Raw genomic sequence first — 16,781 nt, 5'->3', positions numbered from 1 at the left:
GAATCATAAAAAAAAACCCGGAAGAGTTGTTCTGTCATGCATGCACGTTGACTGCTGGTCATTGTTAGTGGACAGATTAATATGATACTCTATAGTGAGAGGGCGGGATTTTATAATGTTTTTTTTTGTTTGTTTGTTTTTGGTTTTTTTAGGTATACAGGAACAAAATTGCCCATTATTGTGATCAATTCCAAATTATTTAGTTTTTGCACTATTTAAACCATCTAATGTTCCACTAGTCTTATAAAACATGCCAGCAGAGGTCATTGTTTATCATGAGCATAAAAACCAAAATAAAAATAAAAAATATAGATATAGCTCACATGCACCAGTAGCCCTAATCTCATCTCATCTCATCGGTGGATTTATAAGGTAAATATATTGTATATATGTAATACAGATTTGAACAGTGTACAGTGAATTTGAACATTGCTTACAACTGCACTGTTTTTAAACAACAAAATTAAATATTTGGAGGGTATTCTTGCCACAGTACAAGTATACCATATGCAAAATCACATCCACAGACAAGTCAGAAAATAACTTTTATATTAAAATGCAAAAATCGCACCCTGGAAATGAATTTCAGGAGGATTTGTACCATTATGAGAACATTACGTTCCAAATAAGTAAAAACACAAGTGTAGCTGTAGCCTAAATAACGCTCAAGATAGCATAATACAGTAGACATTCTTTTAGATGTCTTTGTTAGATTAAATGGCTGTATGTAACTGTATTTCACTCGGCTCGTCACACAAAGTTGTTTTAGAAGTCATAAGGTTTTATTTTGTCCGTTTTGGAGTCTGACAGTATAAAGTACATCCACCTCCACTGCAAAAGAACAGTTCACACATTCTGCCTATAACATCTCCTTTTGTTTCCTAGAATAAAAAAACGCACTTTCATTTAAAAGGCAGAACAATGACAGAATTTTCTATTCAAGTGCATCAGTGATAAAATGATAATAAAAAGGTCTCTGACAGACAGAACAATAGTGAGAATGTGAGTAATGTAAAGAGCACATCATTCTGATTCTGATTCTGACTGTCTGATATTAGTAATGATGTTAGTGTGAGAGGTGGATCTGAAGATGACAGAAAGACAAATATGTGACAGATGAATGATAATAAAGCAGTAAAGGGATAGTTAATGCAAAATTAAAATTCAATCACCATTTATTTTCCTTCATGTAATTCAAACCCAGATGCCATTCTTTTTTGAAGTCCAAAAGGTCCTGACTGCTGTTTTCAAAGATGTTCATTGTCATACATACAAGTACTATGGAGTACAATGTTAATTGTATGTTTACTTGAATGCTTCTTCACAGACCATAGTCAAAACAGAATACAATATACAGTACAGTTCTGTACATACATTATTTAATTATCATTTATTTATTTATTATTAATTGTTATTTTCCATACAATAAAAGTGAACTGACTGTCCAAAATGAAATGTCTATAAGACTTGCTAAACCAAGCTCCCTGAACTATATGGGTGTTAAAATGTTAATTCTGAATTAACTATTGCTTGATAGTGACTGTTTGCACCAGTAGGTGGCGACAAGTGACTGTCTTTATAAGTGAGTCATTTGCACAACCTTTTATTTAAAAAAATCTGATTCATTCAGAAACTAACTATAGGCTGTCTTAATGAGTTAATAATTTAATCATTCATTAAACGGACCTGTTCAAAAAGGTTGATTCAGTTGAGAAACTAAACATGTATGAGCAAGTCATTGAATCGTCCACTCAGCCGATTCATTCAAACAAACAGAATCATTCAGGAACCAAACAAGTGACTGTTATGGCCCTGTCCCAAATGGCACACTCCGGACTTGTGGACTTCAGGCCCGTTCACACCAAGTACGATAACTATAAAGATAACGATAAAGATAGAGTTAGAAAAATCGTTCAAGGTATTAAAGAATAGCAGAGTCCACACTACAACTATAACGATAAAGGCATAGAGAAACGGTATAATTGGAATCATTTTCAGAATAATTTTTTTCCAGCTGATGAACGATACAAACATTGACATCCAATCAGAATCCACCCTGCTATAATGAGCTCGAGAATTTAAAGCGGCAGACGCACGTACGCTCAGAATAAACAGACGATATTGTTCGCTGGTGTGGACGCTAATATCGTTATCTTTATAGTTATCTTTATATTTATAGTTCTTGGGGTGAAGGAGGATTTTCTCAGAGTCCTCACTTTGGCGATGTCATGTAGTGCAGACCTATAGGGCCCTTAGCGCGAGTCCACAAGGGTGCATTGAGAGGTATTTTTGGGGCAGACTAGATCACCATGCCGGAAATAACGGTCTGGTCTGGTTTCTTTTGCTTATGCCACCTGTCCATTAGACAATAAATACACACTTATTGAAATAATGTACCGTATTTTTCGGACTATAAGTCGCACCTGAGTATAAGTTGCATCAGTCCAAAAATACATCACGATGAGCAAAAAAACATATATAAGTCGAACTGGACTATAAATCGCATTTATTTATAGAACCAAGAACCAAGAGAAAACATTACCGTCTCCAGCCGTGAGAGGGCGCTCTATGCTGCTCAGTGATAGACTACAGGAGCACTGAGCAGCATAGAGCGCCCTCTCGCGACTGGAGACGGTAATGTTTTCTCTTGGTTCATTTCTCCTGGTTCATGTCAAATTAATTTTGATAAATAATTCACACTTGACTATAAGTCACAGGACCAGCCAAACTATGAAAAAAAATGTGACTTATAGTTCGGAAAATACAGTATAGAGTTGTAATAATACATAATGTTCCATTTGAACTAAGATTACAATTTGAACACATAATAAACATGTGCGTGAGTTTCAGATGAATTTACAGGTACAAATATAAATACTAGGTTTACATATGACTCAGTAAAGCCCTGACATTTGGATCTATTTATTTAATGAATCATAATGGGATCGTATTATTCAACGCGCTATTATTATGTTTGAGATATCAACCACTGGTCGATGACCATAATGTTTGTATAAACTGTAGGTGACAACTGTTAAAATGTAAACCTAGGTCATAAAAACCGTAATGATACCTACACTTAAAGATTTTCTTCTTAGCCATGTCATCAATTGCGAAATCTCCTCCCATCCGTTGTCTGATTGGCATTCTGTCAGGATTCCTGGGTAGTTAAAGTGTGCAGAGCCTCAAGGGTACAAAGGGCGGCGCTGCTGAGCACACTTCAGAGCATTAAAATGCTGAATGGGACGGCCTACGGACTCGTAGAATCGGCGAGCATGCACAGTTTAAGTCCACGAGACCAGATGTCCACATGAAGTGCGCCATTTGGGACAGGGCCTATGAGTGAGTCACTGAATCATTCACTCCACTGATTCGATAAAATAATCAAAACACTGTGTTACTCAGTACTTTTCATTTATTAAACTGTTGAATAGAACCAACATTGCACACTGTGACACTCACAATTGTGATTGCTTTATCTGAATGTGGAAAATATTTTGGTGCAGGTTCATAGCTAATTTGATGCAAGATTTGAGGAGAACTGATTTTACACATTCACAGTATGATAAGGAAAACTGAAGAGAAAAGCATTATTTGCTTGCAGATATTTTCTCCAAATTTGGACACCAGAATATTGAATCAGACTGCAGAGGAATAATAAAAAGTTGAAATGCTTTAGTTTAGTACATTCAGTTCTTTAGTGGGAAACTTGCGAAAAAGAAAAGCAGATTGAATATTGAAGGCAAATGTCTGTGGGACTCTTTCAGGGCTCTGCTCTCATCTTCTCATCTTCCCTTCCAAGTCTTTTCTCTCTCTGTCCTCTTTGAACACCCTTATGTTTACTTTCTCTCTCTCCTTCCTTGTACACTAGCAGCCTCTGTTCCTGTAAGTCTTATCAATGTCTGGTTTTGGGTTTCTGAACATAATCTCTCAATGGGATGCATTGTGGAGACTGCCTGTGGATTCCGGATAAATGTGAGTCTGCTGGCTTTGCCAGAGTTTTATTTGTCACATCATTCAACAGGCTTGTTTTATCTGTAGTGCACAGAACAAAAAACCACAAAGCCTTTACCCAGAAGAAAAATCTATTGCACAGAGTTGATCGTTCATAGCTCAGAAGACTTAATGAATCTCTCAGTTGGGTTTCAGGTAAGTATCAACTTGGCCTCAGATGTTTCTCCTATATCAATAAGAAAAGATACAAATGAGATGATTGTATAGAGCTGTGGGGAAATATATGATTGTGTATAGCTTCAGAGATCAGATGGTTTTGGAGGAATTTGATGAGAAATGATGAGTTCATTTTGAGACATGTGAGATTCATGGGGGTCTTTTTCCATTTTGATTTGAAATGCTGTCGGCTGATATTAAGAGGGTGCTTTTTTGCCATTCTTTTGATGTACAAGTGACTCTAAAAAGCTACTTTTTTAAAGAGCAGTTTTAATAGAACTGCCACAAATCCTCACTTGTCAATCATGACTTATAAATGAATGCTGTGCTGGAGCTTCAGCCACAAAACACTTTATCAGCCACCAGTGTTGCTGCTGCTATGTTTTTGTTAGCCCATAAACTGCAGACATTTTCAGGCTATTGAGAGGAAATTGGAAACTGATGCACAAAACTTCTTGAACCTGCATTTGTTGGCGGTGAGCTCTTTTTGCTTTTGAATATCTTAACTTGCACTTTTATGTTATTTCGGAAGCATTGAAAGTAGAGAGAAAACTACAGCATGTGTTAAACTCTGTCAACGCTTCTGATCTTGGCTTTGATTCCCAAACAATGCTTAGATTATATCTATTGTTTAAATTTACTTTAAGTCTCTTTGGATATAAATATCTGCTAAAAGCATAAATGTAATTAAACAATTGATGTGGAAAATATTGTAAGTTTATCAATATTTGGTCCAATTACTAGCTGATAGTTTAAGGCTGCAGTCCGTAAATTTTGCCTCTTTGTTGCAATCTCTGTTTGTAACTTGCAATTGCAGTTATTTGCTGAACTTTATTATCAAATTATTACTTTTAGACTTTGTTCTCAAAATGTTAATTTTAATAACATCAACATTTTTTAAGCAACTCACATGTTTCATTGTCATCATTCAAATTATAAACCACTCAAATTACAGCTTACAGTTGTGAATGGGGCTAAAGTAATGAGATTGTTTTGAACACTGATTTTGTATCAGTTTTAACCAAAAAAAAGTTATGGAATGCAGCTTTAATATTTCATGTAATTTACTCAGACTCAGGCCATCCAAGATGTAGATGTGAACAGATTTGGAGAAATTCAGAACTACATCACTTGCTCACCAATGGATCCTTTGCAGTGAATGGGTGCCGTCAGAATGAGAGTCCAAACATCTGATAAAACCATCACAGTAATCCACTAGTAATCTATAGATGACTGGACTTTTTCAATGGAGGTAACATTATTTTGCATTATGGAATCAAATTAAAAACGTTTTGGTGGATTCGTTTCTTACAAGCATGCAGCTTCTCACTTCACAAGACATTAACTGATGGACTGGAGTCGTGTGGATTACTTGTACATTTTTGTGATGTTTTTATGGACTCTAATTCTGACGGCACCCATTCATTGAAGATTCAATAGCGAGCAAGTGATGTAATGCTAAATTTCTTCAAATTTGTTCAGATGAAGAAACAATCTCATTTACATTTTAATGAACTTTATTTAAGTTTATGTCATTTAATTTTAGTAAATAATGAATCAACAGTGAACAGGTAATTTAGATATTAAGCAGAAAAAATAACAACGTGATGTTTAGTTACTGTAGAAAAACACAATTTTCAGCAGGTTTAGCTAAAACCTACACCTCTTTTCATATTTCACACTCTGTTGAATAAGAAAACAAGTTTGACATCATTTTTCAAGAGTTTCGAGGCGTATTTTTTTACACTGCTTGTGAGAAGTACCAATAATTCATGTGGATTTTAGATTCATATCTTAGTAAGTTATGTAATGCCCCTTTCTCTCACACACACAGAAACAGAGTGACATGGTTGCATTATTCACAAAAGGCACAAAGATTAAGGCTGGGTCAGGCGAGTATCATTTCATTGAGCAGAATTAAGAAGGATGAACAAAAGCAAGAGTGTCACATGTCATTTTCCCAACACACACACACACACACACAAAATCTACTTTTATCAAGCTTTCACACACCACACGGCCTCTAGAGGATCCTCTGAATACAGAATAGAGAGCTGAGCGGATGCTGGCATTGTCTCTGGTGTTCTTCTGATTCTTACTACTAGTGCAGGCCAGGGTGAACGTGAGCGGCTTTGATGGCGTGTCACAGCGCGTCTTTGATCCTGCATCTCGCCGCTCTGAAGTGACGATTCCCTGAATTCGCTGCACGTGCTTTTGAAGCCCAGAAAACATTGTGATGTTTGTAGTGTAGTCAGCAGTTGCCAAGCTTACAGAAACTCACTCTGTATCCTTGAGCATCTTTCAGTTTTCATGCAGCACTGCAAAAAAAATAAAACACTTCTTAGTGTTGTTCTGTACAAATATCTGTACAAACATGCCTAAAATAAGTTCAGTTTACCCAACAAGCAAATGTGCAATGGTTGTGTAAAATATGTTTTCAAAGAATATATGATTTAAAATTGATATTTTTATGTCTTTTCTAGGTATTATAAGAGAGAGTCTGCATCTTCTCTCTGGCCATCTTGGACATTCCTGATGACTACAAACTGGAGCAGTAATAGAAACCTGTAAAACTTCAACATCAGCATCACAAATCAGTTTCCGTCAAGTTTTGAACACTAAAAATATGTGTAAATGTAATCCCACGATATCCGCTTTCTGTCACTAATTGCCTTGGCTTTGTTTTAAATGGCTGACAAGCAGATCAGGTGAGTTTTATTTAGAGGGAAATGGCTAATATTCACTGTACAGTAGAGTAAAACTATAGTTGATGCAATAGACCAGAAATATAAATTTCACAAATACACAAAAGCAAGATAGTATTATATCTGATTAAATCAGATGTGTTTTCTTAGTCAGATTTCTAACTTTAAGCAGGTTACTAATCAAGATTCTCATTTCTTGAACATGAACACTTGTGAAAATGAAGGCCTCCAAATTATTAAAATGTTCAAACTTTTGCTAAAGGACTAGTTGTACACAATCTACAACATGCCTGATTAGTACATTAGTTTTTAGCAAGTAAAAGGCTTAATTGTACAAATGTCCACCTTCAGGTCATGGTTCACATTAAAAATGTAAAGAACTTTTTAAAAAGTCATCTTAAGTATAACTTTTATGTTATTAGTAATATTTCAAGATGAACACTTACTGGACTGATGCAACAAATATTTACTATTTTAGAAAATCGTGTTAAAATGTGACAGGTTTTGAGGATTTTTTATTTGTTCATCTCTCAATCATCACTGCATTGAATGAAATGTTTTGCCAATACAATAAAAACACAGAGCTCGGATAATAAAACTAAGCATTTAAATACTACAATAGTAAATATAGAGTGAAAGGAGTTGTTTTATGCAAGTTGTTGGCTATATAAAGATCTCACTGATTTTTTTGATCAGAATTTAATCTTACCTTTCAGCTATATAAATATCAGCATCTGCATTTTCAAAAAAAAATAGTTTTTTTCAGTCTGGGCCTCAACATGCGTTAGTGTTAGTTGAGCTGTTTTATTTAGTTATAAAAAAACATTAACTTATCGCCTGTAGGTTTTTTTGCACAGTGCTTTTACAAATAAAGTGAACTTCCATTTTCAGGTTGCATGGTTTCTTTAGTGCACTAGATTAATCTGTAATGTTTTTCAGCCTGCCAGCTAAACTCATCAATGGAGGCATTGCTGGATTGATTGGTGTCACTTGCGTGTTTCCAATCGATCTGGCAAAAACACGCCTCCAAAACCAGCAAAACGGATCTCGCATCTACACCAGCATGTATGTATGTTTGATGCTTTTTTCAATTGTCTGAGCAAATGAATGCCTGTGCTTGTGTACATGTATTGTTTCGTGTGGCTGTGTTTCCTTCACAGGTCTGACTGTCTGATAAAAACCTTCCGATCAGAAGGATTCTGTGGGATGTACAGAGGTGATGTTCTGTTTCACAATGTGTATAGATCATACAGAATTGTTCATGCTTGGAACTACTTTATATCCCCCTTTCATGATATCCCTCCTTTACACTTGCATTTCTAGGAGCTGCAGTTAATCTGACTCTGGTAACTCCAGAGAAGGCCATCAAACTAGCTGCCAATGATTTCTTCAGACACAAGCTCTCTGAGGATGGGTGAGAATAAAAACAACCTCAACTTCTTACATAAGTACAGAGGGAAAACAACAAACAGAGCTAGATTTAGACTTAATTCTCTTATTCAAATACTTAGATTTGAATTCTGCAGAAATGCAGAGACATGCATTTTCAGTTCAATTCTGAATCACCAACCTGATTTACACTATATATGTATGTATGTATGCATGTATGTATGCATGTATGTATGTATGTATATATATATATATATATATATATATATATATATATATATAGACACACACACACACACGCACACAAACTCACAATCAGACAGACACACACAATGATGTTCAAAAGTTAGGATTAATTAAGAAATAGTGTCTTATGCTCAGAGACTGCATTTATATGATCAAAAATACAGTACAAACAAGTGAAATATTTCTACAATTTAAAATAATGCTTTCCTATTTTAATATATATTTTAAAATGTCATTTATTCCTTTGATTAAAAGCTGTACTTTATATATATATATATATATATATATATATATATATATATATATATATATATATATATATATATATATATAACAAAATTATATTTTTATATATGTAATATTATTATATTTTAATTATATTACATGCTATATGATATTTTATGATTTTATATTATATTACATAATTATAAATATTTACAAAAATATATAATTACATATTTTATTTATTAATATTAATATAATATTTATTAATATTATTATTTATATGAATTTAATTGGCATACGTTTTACTTCAGTACATTTCTGAAGGTAGTTTTTTTTTAAGTTAATTGCTCATTTGAAAAATTACATAACTTAAAATTCTTATCTATTAAAAATGCAATTGAATATTTCTGCTGCCATTTGCTATGTGTGTGTGTGTGTGTGTGTGTGTGTGTTTGTGTACTGTGTATATGGGGTAAATTATCGTTTTTCATAATTTGAGAAGAATTCTTTTGTTTGAAATAAGCAATAATATCTAAAGTAAAACCTCCATCTTCCACAACACAACTGCTTAATTATATTTATTTAAAATGTGTTATTTAGTTATGTGTTATTTAAAGGACATTTCAGCTGAATTCAATGAACAACAAAGAATTAAAAAATGTATCAATACAAAATACATGGTTTGACCAACAGAATTGTAATTATAAAAATAACTTGCAACAACCTAACAATTATGGAATTATCCTTTTGTCTAACCAAAGTTCAACCTTTTGGAATAATCCTTTATTATATAGTTTTTGTGATTCATATTCATTAAAATGAATAAATGAGCTCATTTGCAGTGAATGTGCTCAGCAGTGGGATGTAATGGAGGTCTCATAACTTATTTAACAGTTGCACTGATTTAGAAAGAGCAACGCTCAGTTTTTAATTTATTCCTTTTTTGCTCTTGGCATAATTAAGGTTGGATGAAGTCTCACATCTACTTCTTATTTTTTAAATGAATGAATCCGCAGAGAGAGTTTTGAAAACAGAGCTGATCTGATAAAAGCTGTCCACAAGCTTCTGCATTATGGATAGATATTGCAGTATAACTCAGTCCACCTTGAATACCTGGAGCTGTGGTGGGCATCTCTGTGGTGACAAATAGCTAGATTGCTAAATTATTGATTAATAGAGTCCAGAAGACTGCAATGAACCGATGAATTATTCAAATAAGTGTGTGAGTGTGTGTGTTTGGGTGTGATGTCATCAGAAGGTGAGGGTCAGACCCCAAAGCTTCTTGTTTACGGAGGAAACGGGCTCATCGTCATCTAAAAATAATGCTCTCTTCCTCTCTTTTATTCTATCTGTTTTTCTGGCTCTCCTCCAGACAGAAGTTGACGTTGGTTAGAGAAATCTTAGCTGGCTGCGGTGCCGGTACCTGCCAAGTTAGTCTCTCCCTGTGCTGCACTCATAGGACACACACACACACACACACACACACACACACACACACACACACACACACACACACACACACACACACACACACACACACACACACACAAAACAGCTTATTTTTCAGAAAATAATTAGTTCCTTCTTTTTTCCATGAAACACAAAATAAGATGTTGGGCACAATGTTCAAACGTGTGTTTTCCGGATCTATTTAGAAATATAAGAAATAATAGTAAAATAATAGTCAGAAAAGGTCTGTTAGAATTATTTGTGTTTTTGAAAGAAGTCTCTTACTCTCACCATGGATGCATTCATTTGATCAAATATATAGTAAAAATAGCAATATTGTGAAATATTAATACAATGTAAAATAGCTGGTTTCCATTTGAATATATTTTAAAATGTAATATATTCCAGTGATTCAAAGCTGAATTTTCAGCATCATTCCTCCAGTCTTCGGTGTCACATGATCCTTCAGAAATCATTTTAATCATCTGATTTCCTGCTCAAGAAACATTTTTTTTTATGAACAGGAGCAGCAAAAACAGCATTTATTTGAAATATAATTTTTTTGTTGTTGCAAAAATGTAAAAGTCTTTACTGTCACTGTTGATCAATTTAATGCATCCTTGTGGAAAAAGAATATGTGTGTGTGTGTGTGTGTGTCATCTTACTGACCCCATTTTGAAAGAACCATTTAGACAACTTCACAGCTCAAATTACACACATTTCTGTGGAATAATCATCACATATCTGCTTTCAAACTGAAATGTCTTGAATGGTACTGGTGACTTCTGTCTGTGTGTGGTTTGTATTTTGGCAGGTGATTATAACCACTCCTATGGAGATGCTAAAGATCCAGTTGCAGGATGCTGGCAGAAAAGGTGAAAGTCTTTGCTGACATGTCTCATGTCCGCTGATAGTGTCTTGTTGATGATGGGGGGTGCATGGTATCATGCTATGCATACTATTCTGCAGTTTGCAATATATAAAATGTTTGAATGAATGGGATACTGGATGTGGTAATACTTTTGGCAAAATGTGAATTGCACAACCGAGCACACTGCATATAATGTTGCATCCCACAATGCAATGCACTCAACTTGACCTTGACCACAATATGAACCATGGGTGATAAAACAGGACTCTGCTTGCTGAATTAAACATTCAATGTAGGCTTGTGACATCAGTGTAGCAGAGAGCATGAAATGTTGTTTACAGCACCATATACATTCTGTGATAACAATTCTGTGCAGTACAATTTTGATTCTGGACATGGATGTTGCATTGCTTGCTAACTGCCAAGCATAAAAAAATTGCATGTGAAGGCATATGCATAAACCAACAACTAAATATTGACACTTTTGTATGGTCCATTTTAACAAGAATATTATTTCATGTTTTGCACCTTAAATATATTCCTGTGACGCAAAGCTGAATTTTCAACATCATTACTCCAGAAATCATTCTAATATGCTGATTTCTTATTATCAATGCTGATTTTTTCTTCTTTCCGGATTCTTTGATGAATGGAAAGTTTAAAAGAGCAGCATTTATCTGAAATCTTTTTATGCCTTTTATGTCACTTTTGCCTTTAAATGCCTTTAATGTCAATTTAATGCATCCTTACTGAATAAAAGCATTCATTTAAAAATGAACAGTAATGTGTATGCTTCAGAAATAGTATGAGTTGCATGCTGTTCTGACCGTATGTCTCTGACAGAGGCCCAGAGGAAGCTCATCGGCCAGCATGCCGGAGGAGGCCGAGCCAAAGTGAATGTTGTTCAGCTGAAGACACCCACGGCCCTCCAACTCTCCAGAGATCTGCTGAAGGACAAAGGCATCGCTGGTCTCTATAAGGGACTAGGGGCCACTCTGTTACGGTACTCCCACAGAGTCACTCAAACCATGGGACGCATTTATCCATTATGTGCTTTCTCTCCATCCTTTATCTCACACTAGTCTTTGTCTCCCTCAGGGATGTGCCCTTTTCCATGATCTACTTCCCACTGTTTGCTAACCTGAATAGCTTGGGCAGGAGGAACGCTGATGGTTCAGCTCCGTGTCACATCTCCTTCCTCGCTGGCTGTTTTGCAGGCTGTACTGCAGCCATTGCAGTCAATCCTGTGGACGGTGAGATGATGCATTAATGAGATGTACTCTGTTCAAATGATTGGGGTCGGGGTGTTTTTTAAATATTTTCAAAAGAGTCTTATTCTCACCAAGGCTGCATCTAAACAGTAATGTTGTGAAATGTTATTACAATTTAAATAGCTGTTGTCTATTTGAATATATTTTAAAATGTAATTTATTCCTGTGATCAAAGCTGTATTTTCAGCATCATTACTCCAGTCTTCAGGGTCACATGATCCTTCAGAAATCAGTCTAATATGTTGATTTGCTGCTCAGGAAACATTTATTATTATTATCAATGTTGAAACTGTTGTGCTGCTTCATGTGATACATTTTACATGATACAGATTTATTTGATGCATGGAAAGTTTGTGAACAGCATTTATGTAAAATATATATATTTTTTGTAGCATTGTAAATGTCACTTTTATTTATTTTAATGAATCCTTTCTAATATATATATATATATATATATATACACATATATATATATAATACATACAAATATTGTATACATATTTATATTATATCATATTCATAGATAAATAAAATAAAATAAAAAATAAAATAAAAATTATATATATAGAGTGCGGAGCCACGTACATGACATGCAAGAAAAAATAAATAAATTGTGTGCACGATTTACTAATTCGTTCCCTCAATGTACTAAAACATGCACACGATTGCTATTGCGTTCCCTCGATTTACTATTCCCTCAAGTTGCTAAATTGTGTGCACGCTTTAGCAAATCAAGGGAACTAATTAGTAAATCATGTGCACTATTTAAAAAATCGAATTACAGTTTTTTTTATTCGCTTTGGTACTATTTTCACAAACAAGTTGAACATTTTCACAACTCATAGTACTAATATCACAACAGATCATCAAAAGTGCATATTTTCGATTGTGTTAGTACAATACACAAAACCACAACGTATCCTTTTCACTACAAAATAAGTGTTTCATCTTTATAAATGTTTCATTCACAGTAACCAGCTTTCATAAATCTCTTACTATCAAACTTTTGATTTGCATCTCTTCTCGTTCAGTTTAATACATTTGTCTATTATTTAATCCAACTGATCTTAATGGTTAATCACTGAACCGTTTGGTAAACCTATAGATTTTAAATTGGTTTGTCAGCAATATACAGTATATGGATTTTGAGAACTACAGAAATAAAAATGCGTGTTTGTACGAACATATAAATTATGTGTAACCACACATGATGAATACTCGTTATTGCTAATTGATTTCACATAGCAACCACAATTGGTCACTATATAAAAGTGGGGGTGTAAACACTGGCAATTTCTTTCAACATGGAGCAGGATAGACAGCAAGGAATATAAAAGAGCTTGTGGACAAGGGATCTGTCAGAGAGGTGAACCCCAACAGAGAGGTCAAAGAGGTGGGCATGGAGCCCGTCAAAGGGTTGGTCACCAGAGAGAGGGAGTCAGAACCGGAAACATCTACATGTGCGCAGCTATCTCTGAAGATGGTGTTGTAGGACGTAGGGCATTACTTGGCTCCTATAATGCTGCACATCTTATCGAGTTTCTTAATGAAATTGAGCCAGCCTGTCAAGGTGAAGGGGTCACCTATGTAATTGTGTGTCAATGTCATGTTCCACCACGCAGAGGTAGTTCAAGCATGGTTTCAGGCCCATCCCCGATTCATGACCCTCTACATGCCTCCATACTCTCCCTTCCTCAACCCTATTGAGGATATTTTTTTCAGCATGGAGGTGGAAGGTCTATGATTGCCAACGCTTGAGTGTGCTACCCTCCTTCAGGCCATGGATGATGCATGTGATGACATTAGTGTAGACCAATGTCAAGCATGGATTCGCCACGCCAAAAAGGTTTTTTTCCACGGTGCAAATTATTGTAGAGGACGTCTTCATTGATCCTTCACTTGATTACACATAGGATGGATATTTTGGAAATGATACATTATGTCAATGTTGGGTAATGTATTAAATATATTGGTATAGAAGTGTATTGCCTAATGTGAAAACTGTGTAATCTGTCTTTTATAGTACTGTAGCATATTAATTTCAGCACTTCTAAGGCCGATTTGGAACCAGTATCTTGCATTGTTTGCTGTTGGATGAACTGAATGTTAAAAGTACTAAACTGAAAGAAGATCATACTGTTGTGTTTCAGTGATTAAACCAAATGTTCTCATTACATATTACAATAATCTTGTGTTTGAAACAATGATTATATGGAATGAAAACATGTGCAACTGAATGAAAGCATGAGATCAGGTTTTGGAAGAATGACTAGCTGTGTTACAAGTGTGATCAGTTTGGATTTTTGTACTAAGAGTTTTGAAAATGTACACCTTATTTGTGAAAATAGTACCAAAGCGAATAAAAAAAACTGTAACAAAATTGTAAATCGAGGTAATGCAATAGTAATCGTGTGCACGTTTTAGTATATTGGGGGAACGAATTAGTAAATCGTGCACACGATTTAGCCTAATATTTTCTTCCCGCATGTCATGTGTGGGCCTCCTCACTTTATAGAGTAATATGTAGGTTTGTCAACCATGCCCAATATAATTGAATGATCCCGTAACATATTGCATTCCATATTAAATCAATGGGGGGCGCAGTTTGCTCCTGTCTTACACCCAAACATTTCATAAGTAGTCATTGCATTTGAATCTGTTTTGCATACAAGAGTCAATGTTAAAAATGACAGATAAGAATGAATTTTTTTTTACAAAGGATTGGCATGTGTGTAATGGTGTGAATGAGATAATGATTATTTACAACAGATGCGATTAAGTCATATGTCAGTAAGGCAAAAAGAAAGTGTCTGCATCTCAAATGCATTTTATTACTTAGTTTAGTCAAACAGTGACTATTTTTAAACAAATACATCGCAGAAGCCTAAGTATCTATAATTCCCAAACATATAACCCCCCCCCCACCCCCCTTAAAGAACTATAATGAATCAGCTACCATTATATCACGTCATCCATATTATTACAGTATGGTTATTTTTGTGAATGCAGACTAATGGTTTGTATGTGTGTATTTGTGCTGCAGTGGTAAAGACCAGGCTTCAGTCTTTGGCCCGTGGACATCACGAGGACACTTACAGTGGAGTGAAAGACTGCATCAGGTAAAATTGTGCTTATATACTCATTTAAGTCTTTCCATCAGCTTGTTTCTCAATTATGTTCTCTGAACATCTCATCAACAGTAAGATTCTCCATCACGAGGGTCCCTCTGCTTTCCTGAAGGGTTCGTACTGTCGCGCGCTGGTCATTGCGCCGCTGTTCGGCATCGCACAGGTGCTTTACTTCCTGGGAGTCGGTGAATTTGTTCTCAGCCTCCTGCCTGGACAAAAACACTGAATCTGTAGTTACTGTATATGATCTTGGAACAGCTGCTTGTATCTTCAGACTGCAGTAATGATAACCAAATGATAAATTGTTATATGTTTCAGCTGAGCATTAAAGAGCAGTTTTCATCATCAGCACCATCTATCAGTACAGGATTATAGTAGCTCTGTTCCCTAAGCTACTGAGGTTTTGGAACAGAGCCGATATTTCCTTGCATTAGATGATTAAGGCTCGTTTGAGTTGTTTGTAAGCCACACTTTGTTCGGTGCTTAAGCTGAAATCGACAACTAATTACTGCTAAATTACACAAATTAGATCATTATAACAGCTGAGTTAATTGAGTAGTTGTGTCATACATCAGAAAAGACAATTTCATCAATCTGAAGACAATTTGTAAGTTTGTATAAAAAAAAAGAAAAGAAAACTTTTATTCAGCAAAGATACATTAAATAGAATCTAAAGTCATAGTAAAGACATTTATAATGTTACAAAAGATTTTAAATAAACGCTGTTCTTTTGAACTTTCTATTTGTCAAAGAAGAGTGAAAAAAAACTGTATATATATATATATATATATATATATATATATATATATATATATATATATATATATATATATATATATATTTATATCTTGTATTCAGCCGCTTTGCATATCTTCTATTATTGCAGATTTCTGACAGATATTTTCAGAATGAGTCCTTTATGAATAAATTAAACTATTTCATTCATTTTCAAATGTCACGTGAAATCAAAATATTTGACATTTAAGATTTTTATTATGATTAGAATCAAGCTCTGCCGGTTTCCTCAGTGCAGAGTTTTATTGAATTGTATTTACCTGGGTCTTATCAGAATCTAAAGAGACGAGCAGCTTGCTTTGAGCTTGTGTCTGTGCATTAAAATATCTTCCTTTGCAATTTATGTAAAGGATAGTATAGTATAGCTCACATATGGCTGGGAATATCTTCAGAAAGTATATTATGGGCTGAATTAATTGCAGAAATTTCTGTTTAGGGTAAGAGGTTTAGAACAAACCCAGAGCAGAATATCTGCACCCCAATAAATACATTTCTTATTTTTGTCTTGCTTTCTGGTACAAGTATCTGTACA

At 34.8% G+C, this 16,781-nt stretch overlaps 1 protein-coding gene across 1 annotated transcript; it reads left to right on the top strand.

Annotated features, from left to right (window-relative positions):
- Positions 1-3,728: 3,728 nt before the first annotated feature.
- On the top strand, positions 3,729-16,192 carry slc25a22b (solute carrier family 25 member 22b). Its single transcript, XM_052602731.1, has 11 exons — positions 3,729-3,975; positions 6,654-6,878; positions 7,815-7,940; positions 8,036-8,091; positions 8,199-8,289; positions 10,108-10,165; positions 10,999-11,059; positions 11,899-12,058; positions 12,154-12,308; positions 15,370-15,445; positions 15,527-16,192. The coding sequence occupies exons 2-11, from the start codon at positions 6,859-6,861 to the stop codon at positions 15,678-15,680; spliced, it is 957 nt and encodes a 318-aa protein (XP_052458691.1). The 5' UTR covers positions 3,729-3,975; positions 6,654-6,858; the 3' UTR covers positions 15,681-16,192.
- The last annotated feature ends 589 nt before the right edge of the window (positions 16,193-16,781 follow it).

This window comes from Carassius gibelio, chromosome A7 (genome assembly GCF_023724105.1).
Source record: "Carassius gibelio isolate Cgi1373 ecotype wild population from Czech Republic chromosome A7, carGib1.2-hapl.c, whole genome shotgun sequence".
In the NCBI taxonomy this organism is placed as follows: Eukaryota; Metazoa; Chordata; class Actinopteri; order Cypriniformes; family Cyprinidae; genus Carassius; species Carassius gibelio.
Note: the sequence above shows the minus strand (reverse complement) of the source record. Positions and strands in the feature narration are given on the sequence as shown.

Excerpts from the sequence above, each read along its gene's own strand:
- slc25a22b (XM_052602731.1), top strand. The coding sequence starts at position 6,859 with ATGGCTGACAAGCAGATCAG. Across the intron at positions 10,166-10,998 it reads GCGGTGCCGGTACCTGCCAA|GTGATTATAACCACTCCTAT; the intron begins GTTAGTCTCTCC and ends GTATTTTGGCAG. Across the intron at positions 12,059-12,153 it reads CTAGGGGCCACTCTGTTACG|GGATGTGCCCTTTTCCATGA; the intron begins GTACTCCCACAG and ends TGTCTCCCTCAG.